This window comes from Camelus ferus, chromosome 11, assembly GCF_009834535.1.
Source record: "Camelus ferus isolate YT-003-E chromosome 11, BCGSAC_Cfer_1.0, whole genome shotgun sequence".
Classification (NCBI taxonomy): domain Eukaryota; kingdom Metazoa; phylum Chordata; class Mammalia; order Artiodactyla; family Camelidae; genus Camelus; species Camelus ferus.
The window spans coordinates 73,335,410-73,359,343 of record NC_045706.1 but is presented as its reverse complement, the minus strand read 5'-3'; the positions used below and the strand labels follow the sequence as shown (position 1 = coordinate 73,359,343).

Genomic DNA, 23,934 nt, shown 5'->3' with positions numbered 1-23,934 from the left:
AAATATTTCAGAAGTGTATTTAGTTTGTTTCTTCTAATTCTGGAATGTCTCTTTTTTCCTGCCTGGCCCAGCACTCTTTCTACCCACAGACTCACTACTTACGTCCTTCAGATAGTTGGCCCTCTCATAGCATCCTGAGTGTGTAACTGGATGGAGGAGCGCGTGCTTAGCACGTAGCACCTGCGCTCTGGTGGAGCTCAGGCAGTGAGCGTCAGCCTTGCCATACGGAGTAGACATACTTCTATTTATGTACCTTGCTTCCTAAGAGAATTCAAGTAACATACATTATTTCTGCATCAGAAAGAAATCTTCCTCTATTACAATGAACATTTTAATTATAAAGACAGTAACTATTTTTTGCTTGTTTGATGCTCCTTGTAAAATATACAAGTGTAAAATATTTTGGTGATAATTCTTACATTGAAAGCTACTGTTTTACCCTAATTTGAAATCTGTTAATGTCAGAAGTCCAAGTTGAATTGAGTAGCAATCTTACTGGTAAGTAGAAATGTCTAGTATTACAAAACTAAGCATACAACAGATAGTCTTAGGTAAAGGTAAAAAACTCACGTTGCTCGTTTAGCTTTTGTTGATGTTACGTGTGACCTTAATATGAACTATTTTTAATTTATCTCATAAGAAAATAGAAAGCTTGTTTTGTTTTCTTTTAAACGAAGTACATCACGTTGATTTACATAACTATGTTCAAATGAGAGCAGCTTCTAGAAGTTCACATTCAACTTTGTGTGGAGGGTGGAGATGTTTTCTGTTCTTTCTTCGCCTTCACTCCAATTTTGGAAGGAAGTAAATTGCTTTCTTCTCAAGCATAGTACAATTTTCTGTATTAATGAGAAAATTAAAAGTACTGTAAACATACAGGTAGCTACTGTGTGTCAGCATAAATATCAAAGGATGTGTTTAGTAGAAGAATAAAGTTGTCTTCAAACATTTCACAGTACTCATCACATAGTCGATCCTCAAAAAGCCATATGTGATGTGCAGTCTTTTTTTTTTTTTTATTTTACCTTTTTAGTGTGTCTTATTTTATACAGAATGAACTAAGTCTGACCAGGGCCACATAACTGGTTAGCAGGGCTTATGGAAAGACTTTTCTAAAACTCATTCCATTCTTTCCTCGTTCTAATTATCACCGTAGCCCTCAGCAGTTTCCCGCAGCTGCAGACACAGCCTGTTGCATGGGGGTGAGCCCGCAGCTTTGCCGCAGCCCGCGGGAGTTTATATATATACACCCTCCAGGCCTACCTAGAGCAGGGATGTAGCTGTTAGTCAGGTGGGACCCAGTCATTCACCTCCTGGCTGGAGCTCTCTGCTACTTCAGTTAGTACGTCTAGTAACAAGGACATTTTAATTTAGAACCTCATTTTCAGTTTCTCACGTTCTTGAGTTAAAAATGTCAGTAAGTTTTCCATTTTCCAGAATAAATGTATAAAACTTTTGAACGTAAAAAGAAATTAGTTTTTAACGTTTCTTCTTTCTAGTTGAGTTTTTACAGAAATAAACTGTCAGTGTTTTTGCTTGAACTGAACAGATTTATTGCAGTCAGTAGTACCTTGCACCCTGTAAAGGCAGGCGGACTGTCAGCCCTCGGCTGCCTGTACACTCAGGAAACATCGCAGGAGACTGAGAACTTGGCAGAGCCATGCTTTCCCTGAGCTTCCTGATATGTTTAGAAAAAAGTCAACTACTTGCTGCTTAAGAACAAAACAAAGTGAACAAAGAAGTATAGAAAATATTGTGATTTCTCTTGATAGTTACTTAGAGATTTGGTTTCTCTCTGGTGGAGCAGAGGAAGGAGTGCTGGTCTGGGAGGGCAGAGATGTGCCGAGTCGCAGCTCAGCCAGTGGCTGACTGTGTCCTTGGACAGGTCACTCCTTCGCTCTCTTTAGGCTTTGGTGGCTTTATTCCTTGAATGAGGAAGTTGAGCAAAATGACCTCCAACATCCTGTCCAGTTCTGAATGTTATGGTTCTATTTATGAGTTTCTCGTGAATGCGGCATAGTTACTTCTGTATATTTATATTCATTTCCTTCAATTTTAGGTATGATGAATGGATTAAAGCAGATAAAATAGTAAGACCTGCTGATAAAAATGTGCCAAAGATAAAACATCGGAAGAAAATAAAGGTAAGCGCCTGCTTTGCTGTACATCATGGCTCTTAATTAAAGAAATTTTCCTCCCAAGTGATGTATTAAGTGTGTGTGCATTAGCATTACTAGAGTTGGAAATACTCTCTTGAAATAGCAAATGTATCAAATGCTAGGTGTGGGTCCAGCTCATACTGTCAGCTTATGGAAACGCATTTTGGAAACGGCACTAAATGATCTTTGAGGCCTCCTCGTTCCTGCGTTGTCTGAGCCTCTCAGCCAGGTGGCCCTTCCCCGTGTCAGCCGTTCCCTGCACTGCTGGTCTCCAGCCAGCAGCCCTGGGGTTCCTGCCATAGCCTTGAACCGTCCAGAGGAGGAAGAGGTGTCTGAGGTCAGGGAAGGGCCTGTCTGCAGCTCTTCTTTTTTTCTCTTTCTCTCTCTGACTCGCAGCTTATGTGGCTGTGGCTTAGAACACGTTCACAGGACCTGCTAGGCGTCCCCCACAGAGGAGCTGTAGGGGTCTGTTAATGAGCTGGTGTGGAAAGGAGTGTTTCTTCTGTGTATGACAGAGTTACTCTTATTCATTCTAAGACTAAATCTTTTTAATGTTTTATTATAAAGTAGATCATTAACTAGATTTTAGAATATTTTTTATCTTTTTAATAGTTTGAATGATATGTATAGTTGAGGTCTTTAATAGTTCTCCAGAAAATGAATTTTAACATTAAAAATGAAGAGCTATTTACTTTCCTGAAGAGTGATACCCTAATGACCCTAAATACTGCAAATTTGCCCCTAATGTGATTATCCTTTTGCACTGTGGAACTGGGTCCGTGTTTTTGAAGTTTTGGCGTAGCAGCCCGGCAGCTACAGCCCAGGGCTGTTCAGACTCCTTTTCATCCCCAGTCTTGGTCTTTATGGGCAGTATGGCGCGCATGCTGTATTTAGCATGGCTTTGAGCTACTAGAAGAGTTTTGTGTGCGTGGCACTAAAAAGCCAGTTTCCTTACTCAGAGCAGGTTTTCGGGGTGGTGTTTCTCAGGTAGGGGGTCGGGCAGGGTTGGGAGCAGCAATACTAGAATATTACTTGGAGAGTTTTTTCTAAATAATTATTTGGCTCTCAGTTCTTGGCCCATCCCAAGCATTTAAAATTCCTGGTAATGAGGGAAGAAGGATGTGAATTTTGAAAAAGCTTCCTACAAAATATGTAATATTGGATGCCCCTCCCTCGATCTCATCTGACTCTGAGAAGCACTGTTTCTAAGGCTGTCCTGTGACAGTCGTTAAAAGCCACATTTGAACCTCGTGTGGGATAGACTATTTCTGCCTTCAGAGTGGATGGTGTATCATGAGCTCTGGTATAAGGCGGTGACGTGATGAAAAGACTGGCAAGAATAGAAAAATTAGATCACCGCTAACCCTTGTTAGGTTTTGGTAGTCTCCCTGCACGTACGCCTTCTCAGTGCATTCAGGGAATTCAGCCCCGATGCTCTGAGTCAGTGGGCCTCACACTCAAGCACGTGTCACGGTCACCTGGAGGGCTTGCTCAAACTCGGATCGCTTGGCACCGTCCCCAGTACTTCCATTCACTAGATCTGAGTCTGGCTCCAGTTTTCATTTCTGACAAATGACCAGAGATGCTAACGTCGCTGGGCCCGGGTCCACACTTGGAGAGCTACTACCCTAAAGGGTCTGTTGTCTGTAATGGATTAACTTCTCTGCTGTACATCCGGCAGGAGAGTAGCTATGCACCGTCTCGGGGAGAACCGTGACAGTAGTCACTCAGATTCTGCAGTCTGTGCAGCAGCTTCAGAGCTGCTCATGGCTACGTCATGCTCTGTCTACAGCATCATGTAGAAGCTTGTCTAAATTATTTTTTCTATAAATTATTTTAAAAACAAATTTAAAAAATAGTTTCCAGGAATCATTAGTTATCCTCTGCTGATCTGTTCCTCAGTAGAGAATTTGAGAACATTTCTCATTTTTTCCTGAAACATCATTAATTTATCAGTGATCCAGGAAGGCTGCCCCCTGACTTGACTTCACAGTGAATCATTTGTTTAGAGTTACTCCCAGCTGTCAACTGAATGCAGACATATGAAACTTTGTTATTCCCAACCACATTTTATACTGAGAATCTTACAGGTTTTAGAACTACCAGGTTGAAATTGCGTTTCTTTGTTTTAAAATGACTATTTAATTTAAGCCTATTGTGATACACTTTTAAAGAATTTGTAACACCTGTTATGACTATTGGCCGTATGGAAGGTTGCTAGTCTTAGTTGCCTACTTTATTGCTAATTTATTTCCACTATTAATATATAAATATTAGAGAAAAATGTGTTTCTCTTCCTGTGGTATTTGTTAAATAACCGTGAAAAAAATATCTGGCTGTTGTAAGGGACTTTTTATATTTTTTCTTTCTGTGTCATTTAATAGTATAGTCTGTAACTTTGAGTTAAAAATGAGTTTTATCATTGTTACTAATACATACCTCATGATAAATTATGGCTAACACGGGATACTTTTTTTTTCTTAACCTAGAATAAATTAGACAAAGAAAAAGACAAAGATGAAAAGTACTCTCCTAAAAACTGTAAACTTCGGCGCTTGTCAAAACCACCGTTTCAGACAAACCCATCTCCTGAAATGGTGTCCAAATTGGATCTAACTGATGCCAAAAACTCTGATACAGCTCACATTAAATCCATAGAAATCACTTCTATCCTTAATGGACTTCAAGGTAAACATAACAAGCATTTGTTTTTAGTTTTTATAAATCAGATTTTATAAAGGTAATTCAGTGATTATCAAATTGCCTTTTTTAATTGAACTAGAATTTTGTTGACTCTGTTATTATAATCTGTTATTAAAATCTATTATAAAATCGGATGTTGATTAAGGCTTGGAAGTGTTTCTGTTACTAGTAGATCTAAGGGTACCATTAGATTTTAGTTAAAATTTAAGTACACCAGAAATTGACACAATTGTAAACTGACTGTACTTCAACTTAAAAAAATAATAATATTCACTCTCTAGTACTATTGCTGTTTTTTTTTCAGGTACCACTTTCTCTGTTGCCGTGTAAAGCATAGTTTGTATTATGTAATATCAGACTATAAAATCATAGTGAGTTCTTCTGTAAAGAATACCAAACTGCGCCTATCTTGATTGCATTTGTTATGATCTCTTTCATGATATCTTAATCTTTCAAGCCGAATGAAATTTAACAAATAGGGGGAGGGTAGAGCTCAGTGGTAGAGTGTGTGCTTAGCATGCGTGAGGTCCTGGGCTCAATCCCAAGTATCTTTGTCAAAATAAATAAATAAATCTAATTTCTAGGGTATTTCCAGGTAGAAAATGATTGTTGTTAAGAATGCATATGTACACAACATTGTAAATCAACTATACTTCAATAAAAAAGAATGCATATGTGTGTGCATATGCATATATATAAAGAAAGATGGATCCCAGCTGGGAGAGTAGAACAGAGATAACTAGGGCTTTACCCCCCCTTGACAGGAGGTAGGCTGGGAACAGAATGAGAGGGTGGGTGATGGTTGAGATTTTATGAAGAGACTATCGCTAGCAAAGAGTTAGAGAACAGTCTTCCACATTCTGGCACTAGAGACCCCGCAAGTAAGCTGGGTATCTGATGAGTTGTCTGTTGGAAAGCTTATCCAGTAATAAACGCTGTTAACACGGTGGTGCCAGTCAGGTTTTAGTCGGTCATCCTTAAGTATGAATGATCAAGGAAAGCTCCAGCATGAAAGATGGTAACTAAAGCAAGCAGAAGAAATGAGCTTTGAAGAGAGATGGAAGAAGGTAGCAAAACCAGTTACGTCTGCGGTTATTAGTAGTTTCAGAGAGAAACCGAGCATCTGGAAACCAAAACAGCATGCAGTGAGAAAAGAACAAAGAACAAGAAGAACTTGGAGCTGAACATTGAAACTGAAATTCAATAGAGCACTTAGAATTTGAAGTTGAGGAACTCTTCTAGGAAGTGTAAGAAAGCTGCACTGGTAATTTGAGAGAAAAGATGAGTGACGTGGAGTATCAGTCTAGGAACGAACAGTGACTGCCGAGGGGGAGAAATTAGCAAGTAACCACACACGCACCACTGTTGTTTGCGTGTGCTCATATTTATATCATTTTTGTGTTTTATAATGGGGAGAGAGAAACCAGCGTTGTGTCTAGAATCCCATCAAACAGCACAAGGAATGAAGAAGCCATGGAAACAGCATGGCTGGTTATATGTAACTGTAAAAAGCAATTGGAGTTTTAAAAACTAAACATTGGAAGAAACCGACTAGTTTTCTTTTGAACTGTCTCACAGTTCTGTTATCGCTTGTTGATTTATACCTCATTCCTTAGTGTTGTATAGTACACATTCTCGCTTTCTTGCTGTCTCTACACACACACACACACACACACACACACACACACACACACACACACACACACACTCTGCTAGGATTAAATAAGCCTTGGGTGGAAAAAATAACTAAATAGGAAATATTTTCAGAACTGACAGATACGAATCTTTAAATGGAAAGAACCCACCAAATAACCTGATAAATTAATGAAGAGAGATCCAAGCCATAGAGTTAGGAAATTATAAAGTATCAGGAATAAAAAAAAATCGCCACAAATGAGTGAGAAGACAAATGAAGGTAGTGTTTTGAACATTATAAGCAAAAGAGCGGTACCTTCAAAACTGAAGAGCAGACCCAGTGAGCGACCAGCCAGATGGGGCAGAAAATAGATCTCTGGGAAGGGAGACTTTGGGAGTAGGGAACTGGACAGAATGCTTGGCTTCCTGGAGCAATTGAAATAAATGTGAAAGGTATAAAAAAGAAAGCCATAACGTGTAGAAAAGGACTTATGGAAATTCTTAGAAAAATAAAAAGCTGTACAAGAAAGAAGTATCAAGTGTACTGTTCACTGTGATGTGAACCACGTTTACATATGTTATACTCTAATGAACTTAAGATACATATATGGAAAGTATGGCAGAAGGGAGTGAAGGTATTAATAAGAGAGAAAATCCTCATTGCTTTTAGCAGACCAAACTTCATAGATCAGCTATTAAGAGTTGATGGTAACTATCAGGAAAAATAGTTACAAGATTGAGGAGGCTAGGGAGGGAAGAGAAAAGGAACCATTGGTGTTTATTCTGAGTCTCAGTTTGTTTTAACCATGTATATGTATTACTTTGATAATTTAAAAAACTTGGCTACGTGGGAACACAGTGAAAAGATTAAATATTTTAAACTATATTGTATCAGTTAGTTTCTACTCTTAATAAACCTAGCTAAAGAACACACATGGGTTTTTGGTTAGAGTGTTACAGTTAAGATTCTAAGTTCTGAAGTCAAATGACTGAGATTTGATTTGGTCTTGCCTTACTCCAGCTGTCTGGGGAAGCTTACTTAACCTCTCCAGATCCCAGTCCCCTAAACTATAAAGTGTGGCTAATACCTGTATATGTGCCATAGGATTGGCACGAGAATGGATGAGATGGCCCGTGCGAAGCTTGTCAAAGTACATGGCGCTTGGCAGCGTCTCAGTAAATGTTATGCTAAAATCATAATAAGAGCTATTATTTTATACTTAGTTGAATTTATTTACTAAAATGAACATTTAAGAAATAAATTATGTAGATATGTTTATATAAGGTCTTGATTACTTAAGTTAGTTGTGTTGTCCTGTAAAGCTTCTCTTGTGGAAATACATTGTTCACAGAATCTTTGAGTGATCATTGCTACTTTGGAAATGAAGGCTACACTTCTATAAGAAGAGAGACTGGAGTTAAAGCAGCCTGGGACTGCATCCTGACTCCGCTGCTTTCTGCTCATAAATTCAGAGAAGTTTCTTTTTTACAATGTTTTATTGAGGTATAATTCACGAACAATAAAAGTCACAACTTGTATGTTTACAATTTGATGAGTTTTGGCAAAAGTACACAGTAGGGCAGCTACCACTACAGTCATGACACAACATTTCCGTCTTTAGGTGAGGGTCTTAACTCCCTGCAGCTCCATTTCCTTCGTGGTAAAATGACGAGGAAGCCTAGCGGCCTGGGGTGGTTCCAAACACAGGCCGTACTGTGTGTGTGTTCCAGCTGCACAGGGACGACATCTAGTATTCTTACCACCCTCGTCTCTCTTTTCTTTTCCAGCTTCTGAAAGTTCTGCAGAAGACAGTGAGCAAGAGGATGAGACAGGTGTTCAAGACATAGATAACAATGGCAAAGAGGAGTCTAAGGTTGATCATTTGACCCACGCCAGAAATGATCTTATTTCAAAAGAGGAACAGAATAGTTCATCTTTGCTAGAAGAAAATAAAGGCCATGCAGATTTGGTAATAGCCAAACCCTTATCGAAATCTCCAGAGAGATTAAGAAAAGACATAGAAGGACTATCAGAAGATACTGATTATGAAGAAGATGATGAGATCACGAAAAAGAGAAAGGATGTCAAGAAGGACCACACGGATAAATGTTCGAAGGCAGCGGGGAAACGTGGGAAGAGAAGGTACTGCAGTGCGGAGGAGTGTCTGAAGACAGGGTCGCCCGGCAGGAAGGAGGACAAGGCCAAGGGCAAAGACTCCCTCTGTGTGGAAAACAGCAGCAACAGCTCTTCAGACGAAGACGAAGAAGAAAAATCGAAAGCAAAGATGACGCCAACTAAGAAATACAACGGTTTGGAGGAAAAAAGAAAATCTCTGCGGACAACAGGTTTCTATTCAGGATTTTCAGAAGTTGCAGAAAAAAGGATAAAACTTTTAAATAACTCTGATGAGAGGCTTCAGAACAGCAGAGCGAAAGATCGAAAAGATGTATGGTCAAGTATTCAGGGACAGTGGCCTAAGAAAACGCTGAAGGAGCTTTTCTCAGACTCTGACACGGAGGCTGCAGCCTCCCCGCCGCACCCCGCCCCCGAGGAGGGCCCGGCCGAGGGGTCCCTGCAGACGGTGGCCGAGGAGGAGAGCTGCTCGCCTGGTGCCGAGCTGGGGATGCCGCCGCCACCCGGTGCCGAGCCTAAGCCCACTGAGGAGAAGCCGGTGGAGGTCAGTGACAAGAAATCAGAATTTCCAAGTAGTGGCAGCAATTCAGTGCTGAATACCCCTCCCACTACACCCGAGTCGCCTTCCTCGGTCACTGTGACGGAAGCCAGCCGGCAGCAGTCTGTGGTGACAGCGTCAGAGCCACTGGCTCCAAACCAGGAGGAAATTCGGAGCATCAAGAGTGAAACTGACAGCACGATCGAGGTGGACAGTGTCGCCGGGGAGCTCCAGGACCTGCAGTCGGAGGGGAACAGCTCGCCAGCCGGCTGCGATGCCAGCGTGAGCTCCAGCAGCAGCGCCCAGCCCGAGCCCGAGCATCCCGAGAAAGGTGGGGGCGCCGCCCGGGAGGCCTCACTTGAGGACTTCCCCCCTTGCAGTCGCAGTGGGTTCACAGTATCTCTCGGTACAGTGGGAGGTGTGTAGGTGGCGGACTTGTGTGAACATGGTCAGAATGGAAGTTTGAAAGGTGATTTGTATCATGAATAGCGGAATGCATTGAAAAGCTTGAAAAGGACTTAATGCCCTTTGCTTCAGCAGTCCGTGACACTTCATGGTGGAGCAGGATGTGTGCTAGAGATTGCACCCAGGCCCACATCCAGACCTGTGGGGAGTGCACGTATGCTGGCTGACCGTGTGGCATGAGCCCCTTAGATACATTTCTGTAGCCTTGTTTTTGCCATTGTAGTGCCCAGTGTCTCACAAACACTGATTTATTGGCAGACCCCTCCTCCTATAACCGAGTACTATGTAGGGGTTGGGAGCAGCCAGGCATGCTGTCTGCAGACAACGGGCCAAACTGATTTTCAAGCCTGACTCACGATGTGAGTTGGTGAAGGAACTGATGCTTGCTTAGGTGCATAGCTTCCAAATGGAAAGACCAGTGTATGTGTTAATGCACATGCAGGTGCAGAGATGCTTCCTAGGTGCTCTGTGAAGCTGCTAGAAGTGGACCTTGGAGTGAGTACTTCCCCAAGGTAGTAGTGCCTTTTGGTGGTGCTGGAGCTACACTTGTGCCATTTTCCTCACAAACTGCTGCGTTCAGGTGTCTTTAAGTCAGTGTGCCCTGGGCTGCCCCTTGGCTCTGAACCTCACTTTTCCAGTGTAAAGACAGAGCACTAGGGTGTGCATTTTCTGTAACACACCACGTTTTATTATGCTAGCTTTAGGGTTTTAGCTGAACTTAAAGAAAGATGGTCTAGATCAGATGAGTTATTTCCAAGTCTTCTCTCACAAGTCTTTTTTTTCTTTTCCCAGTTTTCTTGAGATAACAATTGACATAACATTATCACATAAATTTTGACTTAAAACATTCTTTAAAAAGAAAGTATTGAGGGAGGAGGGAAGTTAGGTCCGTGGCAGAGCACACGCTTAGTATGCACGAGATTCTGGGTTCAATCCCCAGTACTGCTATTTAAAAAAAATTTTTTAATGGTTGCCATTAAATTTCCATGTTCTTTGTTTATTGGGGTTTTTTGTTTTGCATTCACACATGTGGCTACTATGATTATATTTGTGTGCTGTACTATCTCGTGGAACTGAAGTACCCAGACATGAGTAATCTTCAAAATTAAAGAGGCCTTTATCACAGATGATAAAGACTTTGAACAATAATATGATAAAGTTTTAATAGTTACAATTCTAAAGAGGTTGGGTCCTCACCATGTTGCTCATACCTCATGAAAGATTAAAATTTATTTTTTTAAAAAGATATCTGATAGCTTATCTTGTGATAGACTAAGTCAGTATTGCCCTTTTGAATTTTAATCTTGACAAAGTTAAAAAGTAAGCAGTTTTAGAACTACTCCTATATTTAGGGTTTATTGGCCTTATCAAATCAAATCATGTTATAGTATTTTTTAGAATTTATATCTCTTCAGAAATAAATTCTTAAGCACCTATTTCATATAGCCTCACTTTCATAAATATTTCTTATAGCGGAAAGTTTCAGAATTACACTCTTGGAGAGAAACCTGGTCGTTACTTTTAAGATTCTGTACTTGAATATAGACAGTATCTAAATCACCTTCTTTATGTTTCACTTTGTTACATTAAAATAGTTAGGAAAAGTTATCAATTAACTGTAACCCATAAACAAAGAAAACTAAGAAGTTGCAAATAAAACAGTTAATAAGCCTGTTCCAATTTTTCTAACAAAGCTATGTCTTGTATACCCATGGTTGATTTTACCATTGTAATGGGACTGAGAAACTTTTTTTGGTAACAAACATGGCATAATTTTATCATAGTATTAATTACATTGTGTCATCATAGTATCTGACATTGGAACTGAATGGAGATAAGACTATTAATCCTAGGACACAGACCGTACTGTGTGGTGTAAGAAGCAATATAAGTAATTAGACAGAGAAACACAGTGGGTGCTGAGGCTCAAATTAGCAGTACAGGAAGTATAGTCTGGAGTGAGCAGCAGGAAAGGTAGGACTCGGACTGTTCCTTGAAGAAAAGGGAGATATTTATGTTTTGGGATAACTTTCTACCAAGAAGATGCAATGTTTCTTAGAACTGCTATGCTGGATTTGTAAATGGTGTACCTATTAACCATTGTCCTTAGGAGCTAAGTTGTTGTTACTAATTATGATAAAAACAATTTATCATAAATTTATTATATAATTATGTGCGACTTGCTACTAAAATTCCATTAATATTGTATCATTTTAAAATTTCATTAATATCATTTTAAGATAAAGCAATTATATTTTAATTTGTAATTATTCTGGTTTTACTGAATTTTAACACATTTCAGCATAGACCTGTTTTAGAATTACTAGACTCATAAACCCCAGTACTATATTGAGAACTACTTTCAGTTTATATATGATTTTTCTAAGAAAAATGTACATACTTTATTTTCTTTTTTAAAAACTAATTTTATTATGTGCAGTAATTCAGCTCATTAATGACAGTTTATTTTTTAAATTGTAGTAATTTCTATGATAGTTTATAAATCACGTAAAGAACATGTATATTTTCAGAATTGCCCTGTTCTTCTAAAATGCAAAATTAATTTGCACCTGAGGAAAGTTTGGTTTTATTTTGTATTAACTTAATTCCTTTCCCATCAAAGCCTGTACAGGCCAGAAAAGAGTGAGAGAAGCTCAGGGAGGAGGAAGTTCATCAAAAAAGCAGAAGCGAAGCCATAAAGCAACGGTGGTAAACAACAAAAAGAAGGGAAAAGGCAGTAAGTATGAAATCTCTCATTTTTAAACATGAAGATAATGATGGATATGTTTTTTTCTCCACTAAGAAAAGGTTATTCAGCATATGGGGATAGTTCAATACTCTGATTTTGTCTCTACCCCAGAAAATTACACAGAAGTCTTCTGATCCTAGGTAAACCCTAGGATTAAGCAATTTAGTTCTTCAGCAGGGGTATCCATTGCTGATGAATGATCAGGTAATCTCTTAAAAAAGAAATAGCCAATATAATATAAACATCTGCGTCTTTGTTTTATGTTCAGCAGTTCTTTTGTGGTTATCTATATTACGAATTATGAAAGGCTTCAGTTACACTTTTATTACAATGAATTTGATTGCTTTGTGATTCTCCAGGCAAAATCAGCCTAGAAGAGAGCAGTCAAGATAGTTTAGAATTGTAATTCCCGTAACTCCAGTCTACTGCCTTTGTCTTTGGTATCATAAACTGCGTACCCAAGAGCAGCTGTGAGAATACTTGGGTTAAGTGTGTTCTAACTGATAACTTTACAATGACTCTGTTCATCGACCTACAGGAATATATATATACTGTATTTCTCCTGAGAGCTGCACATTTTATCTCTCTTTTGTAGACAAAGTAAGAAGCAGAAAATATGTAAAGAATTTTTTTTCAGGTGTCCCACACTGACCTCCTGCTGCTCTTCCAGGAGACTCCTGCCACCTCCACTGCCTGACCTTTGGCCGGCTTGGCTGCACTTCAGTGCAGAAAAGGCTTATGCGGCCAGCTCCCCGAGGTTCTGCTGAGCCCTTATGACTTCCAGGCGGTGAATATGGCATCCTTCGGGGCCCCGGGCGGCTGTGCTCAGCAAGGCCACGAAAGCCAAGCTGAGGCAGACCACTGCATCAGAGTGGGGCCACGCCTGGGGTGGCTTAGCTAGGAGTTGCCAGGGCTTCCAGAGCAGCAGTGGGGGGACGGGGAAGGGAGGCTTTTAAGATGTGTGTAAAAGATTGGTGGAGTTTCTTTATTCCTCCAGCTCCACAGTGAGGGTACTGGCTATGTATCTTTCCTATCTGGAACACTTTTCAGGCTTTTAGAGCCTAAATTTGCCTTTTTTTTTTCTTTTTTTTTGGGTAGCTGTTGTTCCAAGAAGAACTGATAGATGAAAATAAACTTGATGCCAAACTGACCACCAGTTATTTGGAGTAACTTACAGGATATTCAGAATGTTTCTTATTACACTGTGATATTTTTGTCTTCAAGATTTTACCATTTAAATGACATTCTCTAAGAGGGCTCATCTTCAACAAGGCAGTTAACACATTCAGATAATTTAGAGACTTAGCAGTTGATAGTGTATGCTCCCATTTTAATTATTGGGCTTACATCTTGGTGAATCAGAATGGGGAAACAGTCGTCCTCGAATAATTTAGTAAAGTGAATTAACTCTCATGGAATCTAAAATACGACTTTATATCCAGACAGAGGTGGTTTATGGAAGTATCAATCCTGTCACCTGTTCACATGGTCATCGGTCAGGGTGTTAAGCACTTTCAATCTAGTGCTGAGGCTTTAATCAGCCAAGGCAAATGTAGCAGAATTATAGTATAGACTTTTGAATTCTTCATAAATTACTGAAATACTTACCGGGATAAAACTGTTGGTTTATTTTAGTCAACAATCTCTTATGTAGGAGTTTCATAAGAAATCCATTGTATATATCAAAGTTTAAAGTTTATTCCCAAAGAATCCCATATTGAATCTGACGATTATGCATTGTTTGTGGCTAAAGGTGTAGGAAAATGTCCTGTACGCAGTCTGTGCACATGTTCAAAGTATAAAATTTAAGAAGTCTCCATTTTGAACCATTTTAAAAGGTGCTGTATTCTTCGTTAGACATGCTAACACAGAAGGAAAGGGCATGCAGATAGGTACTGTGCACGGGATGCTCTGCCAGGTGTTAGAAGGTTAGTTTGAGTATTTTTTAAAAAAACGTATTATTGGCAATTCAGGTAAGAAGAGGTTTTGGCTTTTGTTTTCCTGAGCTGCTGCTGCGTTTGTGCTTGATGACTTTCCTGGTTTGTAGGCAGGGTCTGCAAGGCAGATTGTTTACTGTAGTAACACATTCAAATGGCTAATTTTAAATTGTCCACTAAAATCTGTGACATCCTTTGGTGCTTTTCTTTTTCTTTCAGCAAACAGCAGTGACAGTGAGGAGCTCTCTGCCGGTGAGAGCGCAGCGAAGACTCAGCCCGTCAAGTCGGTCTCCTCTGGGCTGAAGTCTCATGGCGCCAAGTCCCCTGCGAGGACACATTCCCCAGGGAAGTGCGGGAAGAATGGCGACAAGGACCCCGACCTCAAGGAAGCCAGCAGCCGACTACCCAAAGTTTACAAGTGGAGCTTTCAGATGTGTAAGTGCCACGCGCCTGCTCCCCGGTTCGGCAGTAGGCGCGCGAGCCTGGCCAGCCTGGCTTCGGGCGACGCTGGGGAAGTGGCTGTGACCGGACCTGGAGACACAGTAACCATGGCACTGCGGAGACCTTATTTGGATCTGGATTTGAATAAAAAATTGCTAAACGATAAATTTTAAGGCATTGAGGCAGATATCAACGTTGACTAGATATTTCTGTTACAGTGCTGGGAATTTGCCTTAAAAAACCTGATGTTGGGGGTTGGGCTTGGCCGAGGTACAAATGAGACAGAGTTTGCTGCGAACTGCTGATTCCTGAAGCTGGGTGATGAGTGTGTGTGGCTCTGCTGTCTGTGTTTCTGTGTGTATGAGAATATCCATTACACATTTTTTTTTGGAGGGAGGAGACTACTCCAGAGTTTCTCACACAGGGAAATATTCTTAGGAGATTAAAAATAGCTTTAGAGCATTTGAAATTTTTCCTCCAAGTTAATAGTTACACATTCTTATGAAAAAATCTAACAAAGAAGGACAAAAGAGAAAAATTTATCCACAGTCCTAACTCTCAAAAATATAGCAGTTTGAACATTTTGGTGTCTTTGCAGTCTCATTTCTGAGTATGATTTTTAATGATACAGTGTGGTGATACTGTGCATGAATGCGGAATTTCTAACCTTCATGTTTAGGTCATGAGACCTTTAGTTCTGCACACTCATTCAGTCACAAAATGCCATGCGTATGTTAGTGCCAGGCATTGTTTTAAGCTAGGGGAAAAACTTAGGCAGACATATATTTACAAACCTCATTTTTAGTTTCTCTGTCTTGACCTCATTCTACAACACTATATGTTCTCTTTTATATTTGAAAATTTTGTTCAAAAATGCATATTCATGAAAGTTTTCAATTCACAGCGGACCTGGAAAATATGACAAGTGCTGAACGCATCACAGTTCTTCAAGAAAAACTACAAGAAATCAGAAAACATTATCTGTCATTAAAATCTGAAGTAGCTTCCATTGATCGGAGGAGAAAGCGTTTAAAGAAGAAAGAGAGAGAAAGTAGGTGTTCTGACCTTCCTTTACTTAAACATGAGCAGTTTGTGCTGCAGTGGGGCTCCCATGAATTGTATCGGTGTGTTTTCAGGCAAGTTCTTTATCCCTCTGGCTTATTTCCCTTATCTATAGAGATTTAGCTAAAGAAACAGTTCTCTCAAACCGTCGTATTCACTTTGATGGAGCTTACACTCCTCTTCCCCCCAAACTCGTCCCACCCGGGCGGTGGGGAGACCGCGCGTCCCTGGGGACCCGCATGCGCGGAGGGGGTGAGAGGGTGCGGACGTGCGGGCGGGGCGCCGTACGGCTGCCGTGCCGAGGTGGGCCGATCTTGGAGTCGCTGCCGCAGGCTCGTTTCCAGACACGACGCAGCAAGTGTCACACTGAAGCGAGCCACGTGAATGTTTCCGTTTCCTTCGCGCCGCGCTGCCGTCTGAGCTGCGGCCGCGTCGTGTCTAAAGCAGCAGCGTATGTGCCTCAGTTAAAAAATACTGCGAAGGATGCTGACCACCGCCTGAGCCTTCAGTGAGTCCTAAGGTTTGCAGGCGGAGTTGCTTTGTCTCCGGCTTGAAGGCTGCTGGCTGCTGGAGGTTGGGGTGGCTGTGGCGATCTCTGAAAGTGAGACGGCAAGGGAGCTGGCCGCGCCCGTTGACTCCCTTCCCCCCGCGGCCCCCGCGCGGCTGTGGGATAGCGCTGCACCCACGGTAGGATGTAGGATGTCTGTCCGCGCTGGAGTCAGTTTCCTCAGAACCTGCTGCTGTTCTGTACATTACGTTTCCACAGTACTCTCAATCCTTTGTTGTCATTTCAACAGGCAGATAAGCTGGGAGGCTGAAACGGCCGCGGGCACCTTCTCACAGCTCCGAGGCCGGAGCCCAAGACCCGCGTCGCCGCCTTGCGTGGTCCTCCTGCGGCTTCTCCGTAGCCGGCAGAATGCCGCTGCGTGGTTCCCCTGTGCACAGGGAGATGGACTCTCTGGTTTCTCTTCCTCTTCTGATGAGGACACAGCCCTGTTGGATTAGGGCCCCACCCTTATGATTTCATTTAACCTTAATCACCTCCCTGAAGGCCCTGGCTCCAAATCCTGTCACACTGGGAATTAGGGCTTCAGCACAGAACTTGGGAGAGACACAGTTCAGTCTGTAAAAGGGTCGCAGGCGGAGAGAACCGCGCGTATTCCCTGCTAGAGTTTATCAGACTTGGAATCCCTGACGTTTGGGCCAGATAATTCTTTGCTGTGTTGGGGGCGGGGCGCTGTCCGTGCAGTCTGGAATGTTACAGCCTCTCTGGCCTGTACCCACTGGATGGCAGCAGCGCCCCATGGTTGTGACAACCACAGATGCGTCCAGCCTGGGCCAGATATCCTGTAGCGGGCAGAATCACGCAGGTGGAGAACTGCTCTGAGAGGGAAGTACACTTGTGCTTTCCAGGAACAGAAAGAAACCATTTCGGTGAAAATGTGGTAAACAGAAGTCATGTGTAGCCCTGTGGGCCAGGAGGAGGCGTTTAGATTCTATCCTGAGATAGACAGCTGATAGGAAGTTCCACACACAGCTGACGTGATCCGTGTGTAGTTTTCTGAAGCCCGCTGCTGGCCCTGTGGGAAGGAGACTCGAGGGGGCTGGTGGCACAAGCAGTGGTGACTTGGGCGCCCACCGCTTGTGACCCAGACTAGGATGGTTTCAGTAACGGTGGAAGCAGTTACGGTGGCGTTAGCCGTGTTTGCTGATGGACGGTGTGGTAGATGAAGGAGAGAGAGAAGTTAAGCATGGCTTGTAGGTTTTCACCTTGAACAGCTGGATCCTGGTGCCAGTTTTGGACACGAGGAAGACCTAGAAAGGAGATTGTTCTGGGACAGCGGAAAGGACCAGACCTTGCGTGTTAGATGTGACGTATTTTGCAGCCCCTACTAGGCACCCGAGTGGAGACGGCAGGCGGACAGCGGGATGGAAGTTTGTAGCCGGGGGAGAGGTCAGGACTCAGAGGTGTGCTTTTCAAGTTATGGGCTATTCTGTAGCACAGGAGTTATTGCCCTTGGTGTTTTTAAACCCCTGTACTTGAATAAATCACCTCGGCAAGCAGTGTGGGTAGAACAGGGAAGAAGGAAAGCTGGGCTGGGACACGCCAACTGTTAGAGGCAAGGCTGAGGAGAGGACACAGCCAGCAGCGCTTGAGGAGGTGGGGCCTGGGGGGGGGGACAAACGGGAGCAGGTGGGGGGGGTGGCCGGAGGGGGGAGGGGGCGTGGTCGAGGGGGGGTGGACAGAGTTGGAATCATTGGTGACCTCTGCAAAGCATTTCAGGTGAGCCGTGGAGAGAGGCTGGGTTGGCTCTGGTTCAACCCAGAGAGGAAGGTGAGGAGGTGGAGACAGCGCCCTGGGAGGCCCTGAGCTCTGCTGTGAGGGGCGCAGGGAAATGGGGCTGGGGGCGGGGGAGGGAGCCCGTGTGGTCCTCAGCCTGGGACTCTGCTCCCTGACCCTCTTCTCTTTCCCCTAGTCCCGACCTCCGAGACACTTTCATTCTTGTTGTTTTTTGCTTTTTCTTCAGATGAATTTTTCTTCTTCCCTCTTCTGCTTTCGTGATAATTCCTTTAACTCCACCTTTGTCTAGGCTTCTTAATTTGCGAGGTGGGTGAAAGTCTGTCTGGGTGATGGAGTATTTGAAAAGAAGTTGAATGTTGATATGTAGAAAGTGTATACCAAAAAAAGTACAGACAGAAATAGTCTGTTTTATAACTCAAACCAATTCTTGGAAAACAGTGAAATTCATGTCCTTATGCACTGCTGGAAACATTGGCACAGTTATCTCGGGAAACAGTTTGCGAGTTTGGAGAACTAACTGATTCTGGTTCTAAGTATAGGTCCCAAGGAAAAATACGTAGCCACAAAGAAATTTGTTACAGAAATATTTATAATAGAAGATAGAAATAATTAAATTGTATTCTCCAATGATATATTGCATTGATGAAAAATAAGTAGACATTTAAATTTTTATTTATAATCGGTGTATTCACTTGTTGGTAATAGCAAAAGACTAGGAATTACATTAGTTACAATTCATGAATACAGTGGAATACTATTCAGCTTAGAAATCTGTATGACTGATAAGGAGGAATCCCCTAAGATAGATTAAGTGGAAAAAAAAATCAGGAGTCCGACTCTGTATTATGCTTCCTCTTGTTCACTTAAAAGTGAAGTTGCTAGTGTTTTCATTTTAAATTTGCGTATCACATCTCTAGAGTCAGCCGATAAAATTCCTCTAGAACAAGGGTTGCAAACATTTTCTTTTTTTTTTTTAATTCTTATATTTTATTGAAGTGTAATTGATTTACAATGTTAGTTTCAGGTGTACAGCAAAGCAATTCCGTTATACACACATACATATTTTTTTTCAGTTTCTTTTCCATTACAGCTCATTACAACAAGAGCAAACATTTTCTGTAGGGACAGCTAGTAAGTATTTTGGGCTTTGTGGCCCTTGTAGTCTTGACTGTATCATTGCAGGTGTGAAATCTGGCAAAGGCCAGATGTGAACAAATGGGCATAGCTGTGTTCCAGTAGAATTTTCTTAACCCAGGCAGGCCAGATCTGGCCCCAGGGCAGGACTTGGCCAGTCCCTGTTGGGAGTTTTAAAGGCCGTGAAGCAGCTGCTAACAGTGGGGAGAGGAGTTTGGAGGACTAGGGGGCCCTGGACACGAGGGAGATTGGCTTTTTTCACCATATAGCCCAATACTGAATGATTTTTTTTTTACCTTGTGCATGTATTCTTTAAAAAAGTTTTCAGACACTGATTTATAACAATGAGAGAATTTCCTTGAGGAGAATAAATAATGTGCCACTTTGTAAACCAAGTGGAAGAAAACGCAGCAGTTACTGTGTTATTTGTGGCAGGAGTTATTTGTCCCAGCCTTAAGAAGCATTTAACCTTCCATTCTCATCATCATTTAATTTCATAAGAAACTCCCAAAGCAGAAAGATATAGGAGTTAGGAGGGGGGAAAAGATTTGGGGATGGATTACAGATATTTTTCTAGTGAATCCAAAGATCTTTTTGATATTTGTTTCATTATCACAGAAAGTCTGTCCTCTCTTTTATTTCCATCTCTCAGTGGACTGGGAACCTGGTTACTTTTTCCTCTTTGATCCTTGCAGGAACATTCCCTGATCTCTCCTTTTTTGTTACTTCTCATGTAGTTCAGCGTTTCTTTGTTACTTGAGATGCACCAGGTTTTGTTAGATCTATGTAAGCTTTGACTGCTCTTGTCCCTTAATGATCCTGGGGAACACAGCAGAATTTGAACTCGGAAAACCAGTGTTTGCTTGTTTCTGTTGTCGTGTCTCCATTGCATTAAGCTGTCGGTTTCCCTTCCCTTAGGTGCTGCCACGTCCTCGTCATCTTCTTCCCCCTCGTCCAGCTCCATCACAGCTGCTGTCATGCTAACGTTAGCTGAGCCGTCCATGTCCAATGCATCGCAGAACGGAATGTCAGTCGAGTGCAGGTGACAGCGGGACTTGCTAAAGCACTTTGCACTTAATGGCTGTTGAGGGCCACGTCTTTTTTATACTGCACAGTGGCACAAAAAAAATCAGACAAGCACTATTTTATATTTAAAAGTTGTTTCTTGACAAGCTGACTTGGCACTTAAGTGCACTTTTTTTATGAAGAAAAAGTACAATGAACTGCTTTTCCTCAAGCAATAATTGTTTCCACCTTGTCTGGGAATTGTGTGTCTGGTAACTTGAAGGCCTTCCACTGTGGCGAACGGAGGCTTTTCACTGCCTGCAGAGACAATGCAGTAAGCGTAGTCATCGGGTGGCCAGAACATGGTAAGATAACTTACTGTATATGTATTCCCTTGTATTTTGTTAAAGCTGGAACATTTGATATTTTTCCATTTATTTATGAAAAAATATGAACCTATTTTCATTTGTACAAGCTAATTGTTTTTTAAAGCAAGTCGCCTTAGGGTGGCTTTAATTGTATAAGTCAAGCACATGTTATAAATTCGAAACCTGCAGTTAACAGGATATTAGACATCGATCCTGATAACCAAATACTAAAGATTCTCTTTTAAAAAGACTGAACATGTTTACAGGTTTGAATTAGGCTAAAAGGTCTTACAGTGGCTTTTCATGCCCCTTCAAATTGGAATGGAACTACTGTACTTTGCCATTTTTCTATAAATCAGTATTTTTTTTTAATTTTGATATAATACATTGTGTGAAAAAAGAAAATGGCTAATAAACTGTATTAAATCTTAAACAATGTATAAAGATTGTACCTAGCCAGTTCAAAGTGTATATTTATTCATAATGAATTATAACAGTTATATTTTTGTGTTTTCTTGTAAATGTTTCTTTTTCCTTAAATACAGATAATTCATTTGTATTGCTTATTTTATTATGAGCTACAACAAGAGGACTTCAGGAACAAGTAAACTTTTATTAGTATGGTTCAAGGCTGTTGATATGAACTGTCTCAAAAGGATGGTTTTTATTTTAAGTATAAATAGCTAATTGGGGTGGTAGGCCTATAAAATTAAATGCCTTGTATAAAATCCAAAATGAGCGCAAAGTTGTTTTCACTTGTACTGACTTTATGTTGTATGACTCCGGTCTCTGTTCTGTTTGGCACTTGTATTTAATTCTACACCTTTGTAAGACATTTGTATATTGCGGATGTGTTCATTCAGGCTATTTAATACCTGGCACTGTTAATACACAGTCCTTTACTGTACAGACTGTTTTACTGTTTTACTTGTAGTTCCGTGTGCTTTTTTTGGATGGGGCTGGCATGTTTCATTTGTTTTCTGGCAATATGACGTGAGAATTTCAAAGCGTTTTGTTGTAGATGCTAACGTGTCAGAATCCTTTACATTCAACTTTTCTAAGAAAAGCATTTTCAGTCTTGTAGTGTGTGCTTACAGTAACTAATTTTGTTGAAAATGGTTTCAAGTTACTCAAATTTGTACAGGACTGTAAAGATTTGTTGACAGCAAAACATTGAAGAAAAGCTTATAGAATAAAAGCTATAAAGTATATATTAGGAGCTGCAAACAGTGAAGAATTGTGTAATATATTGTACAAATGTAAGCAAAGGCTCTGAAATAAAAATGCCATAGTTTGTGAATCCTTGATTTTGTTTCTGAAAGATTAAGTAACTTTCATTCATTTCTGTATGTGATGACTGAAATGTGTATCTCCAGCATGTGTTACCGGAAAGGGTCAACTGACATACAGAAAAGTGGATATTCTGCCCACAGAAATGCCAAGTCCGTTAACCAGGTTGCTGTACAGGGTTTGCTGGGCACCTTGTATCTTTGCGTACGCTATTTAGCTCGAGTCTGAACGTGAATACTTACGACTTGGAGGTTTGTCTAAAGAAAAAAAATCAGAAAAAATTTTTTTCTTTAATGCTTGAAACCATTACTAGCAGCTTTTTTTTTTTTTTTTTTTTGGTCTTTATTGTAATTGGACCTTTGTGGGTCTCATACACGTTCAGTGCACTTTAGACCCCTTCGGAATCATCTGGGCGTTGTTGAAACAATAGTCAGTACTCAGGCCCCATCCTCAAAAAGTCCTGTTTAATTGGTCTGGGATGGTACCTGGATGTTAAGCTTTTTTTAAGGTGGCCAGTGATTTTAATATGCATCTGGGTTGAGAACCACTGCTTTACTCCAAACCTTTAAAATCAGTAATTAGGTTTTTTTTTTTTTTGCCCCATTTAATGAACTTTCCACCAAGAGAAAATCCTTTCTTTGGGAAAAAAAGGAAAGAAACTTTTTTAAGGCCTAAAAAGCTCAAGTGTATATTTTTAACACACCTTTGCAATGACCCTTTATTTATTTTCACAGAAATTCATTTAACATTTAAGGGATGAGTTTTAAAGTCTATAAAACAGTGCTTGTCAAAATGTCCCAGAATACTGGCCCCTGGAAATGCTCTAGGAATGTATTACCAGATGTATTTGGGAAGTACTCTGTATAGCACATTCCCTTCTTAGAGCTTCCAGCGTTAGCAAATTAAAAGCTTAAAAAGTCTGTGAAGAAACACCAACTTCCTTTACACTACTGTTTTCAGTCTTACCTGATCGTGAAACCCTGTTTTTCAAGGAACTCCAAATATTACCCTCGTGGTATGTTAACAGAAGCAGTGACATAAAGGAGGATAATTACAAACTTTGTTGGGGGTAAGGTTTATAATACCCTTGGGCTTTTCTGCCCTCTTGCCTATTTCTCCCTTCCCAGCTTCTCCCGAGAGTTTGAAATTTTCATGACATTACTAGAATTTGACTTAAGACTTTCCTGGTCGCCTAAACTGCATTTTATCAAACTAATTTACAAGCTGTAATAAAATTAAGATGGTATTTTTTTTTTTTACAGTGTTCTTCAAGCCTTTTCTTCCCTACTGAAATAACCTGAGGGTGAGGACTTGTTAATTTTAATAACCTGTGGAGACTGGGGAAGGTGGAGCGGAGTCCGTGAAACCCCTAACATTTTTTACAAAATGTATTTGTATTTTTTAATGAAAAGAGCCTTTGTAAGTTGAAGAAACTGTTCAAGGGAGCTAGTGCTCTCTCAGTAGTTAAAAGATGGTTAACAGCAGTGGGGATCATTTTTAACTGTCTCCAACCCCAGTCTCTTTCATACTCACCCAGTTATTTTCCTCTAGAATTGTGTGCTGCCTTTGATTCTTTGTGAGTCCATTTCTCTATCTTTCTCCTAATTTTAACCTGCTGTTCAGGGGTTTTTACCTAACATCATGTGATGGGTTTGTTATGTATAAGATGTAATCTTCTGGAGGAATAGTTTCATGGTTCAGTTGTGGAAGTAATACATACGACATCAGAAAAAGGAAGTGCTAACTTGCGTGGTGATGGAATGCAGGTAAGGGGCAGTGTGTGAGCCTGCAAGAAATGTGATGACTAATGCGATGCGAACCTTAAATTAACACTTAAGTGAGATTCATCCAGAAATGGAATGTGTGGGCTGGAGAGGAGGGAAGAGTACGGAAGGCCAGATTCAAGGCTGCTGAAATGCTTCAGAGAGGAAGTGATTCTTGGGCAAGGGACATGTTAGGGACACTGGGGAAGCAGTGGAGTTCACTGGGATAAAGTCTGAAAGAAAAATGAA

The 23,934-nt window shown here is 41.0% G+C and overlaps 1 protein-coding gene across 5 annotated transcripts in view; it reads left to right on the top strand.

The window, feature by feature from the left end:
• The window catches only part of ARID4B (AT-rich interaction domain 4B), a 127,995-nt gene extending 106,056 nt beyond the window's left edge, over nucleotides 1-21,939 (top strand). For 4 of the 5 annotated variants that reach the window (XM_032491874.1, XM_032491876.1, XM_032491875.1 and 1 more), the window contains 7 exons: nucleotides 2,060-2,144; nucleotides 4,649-4,847; nucleotides 8,286-9,500; nucleotides 12,258-12,371; nucleotides 14,540-14,755; nucleotides 15,666-15,812; nucleotides 20,178-21,939. In XM_032491874.1, coding sequence (XP_032347765.1) covers nucleotides 2,060-2,144; nucleotides 4,649-4,847; nucleotides 8,286-9,500; nucleotides 12,258-12,371; nucleotides 14,540-14,755; nucleotides 15,666-15,812; nucleotides 20,178-20,305 — 2,104 coding nt within the window. In that variant the 3' untranslated portion in view covers nucleotides 20,306-21,939. Of the gene's footprint in view, nucleotides 1-2,059; nucleotides 2,145-4,648; nucleotides 4,848-8,285; nucleotides 9,501-12,257; nucleotides 12,372-13,020; nucleotides 13,171-14,539; nucleotides 14,756-15,665; nucleotides 15,813-20,177 lie in introns of those variants that run through there. The other variant, XR_004324148.1, reaches the window with a different exon arrangement.
• Nucleotides 21,940-23,934: the final 1,995 nt, after the last annotated feature.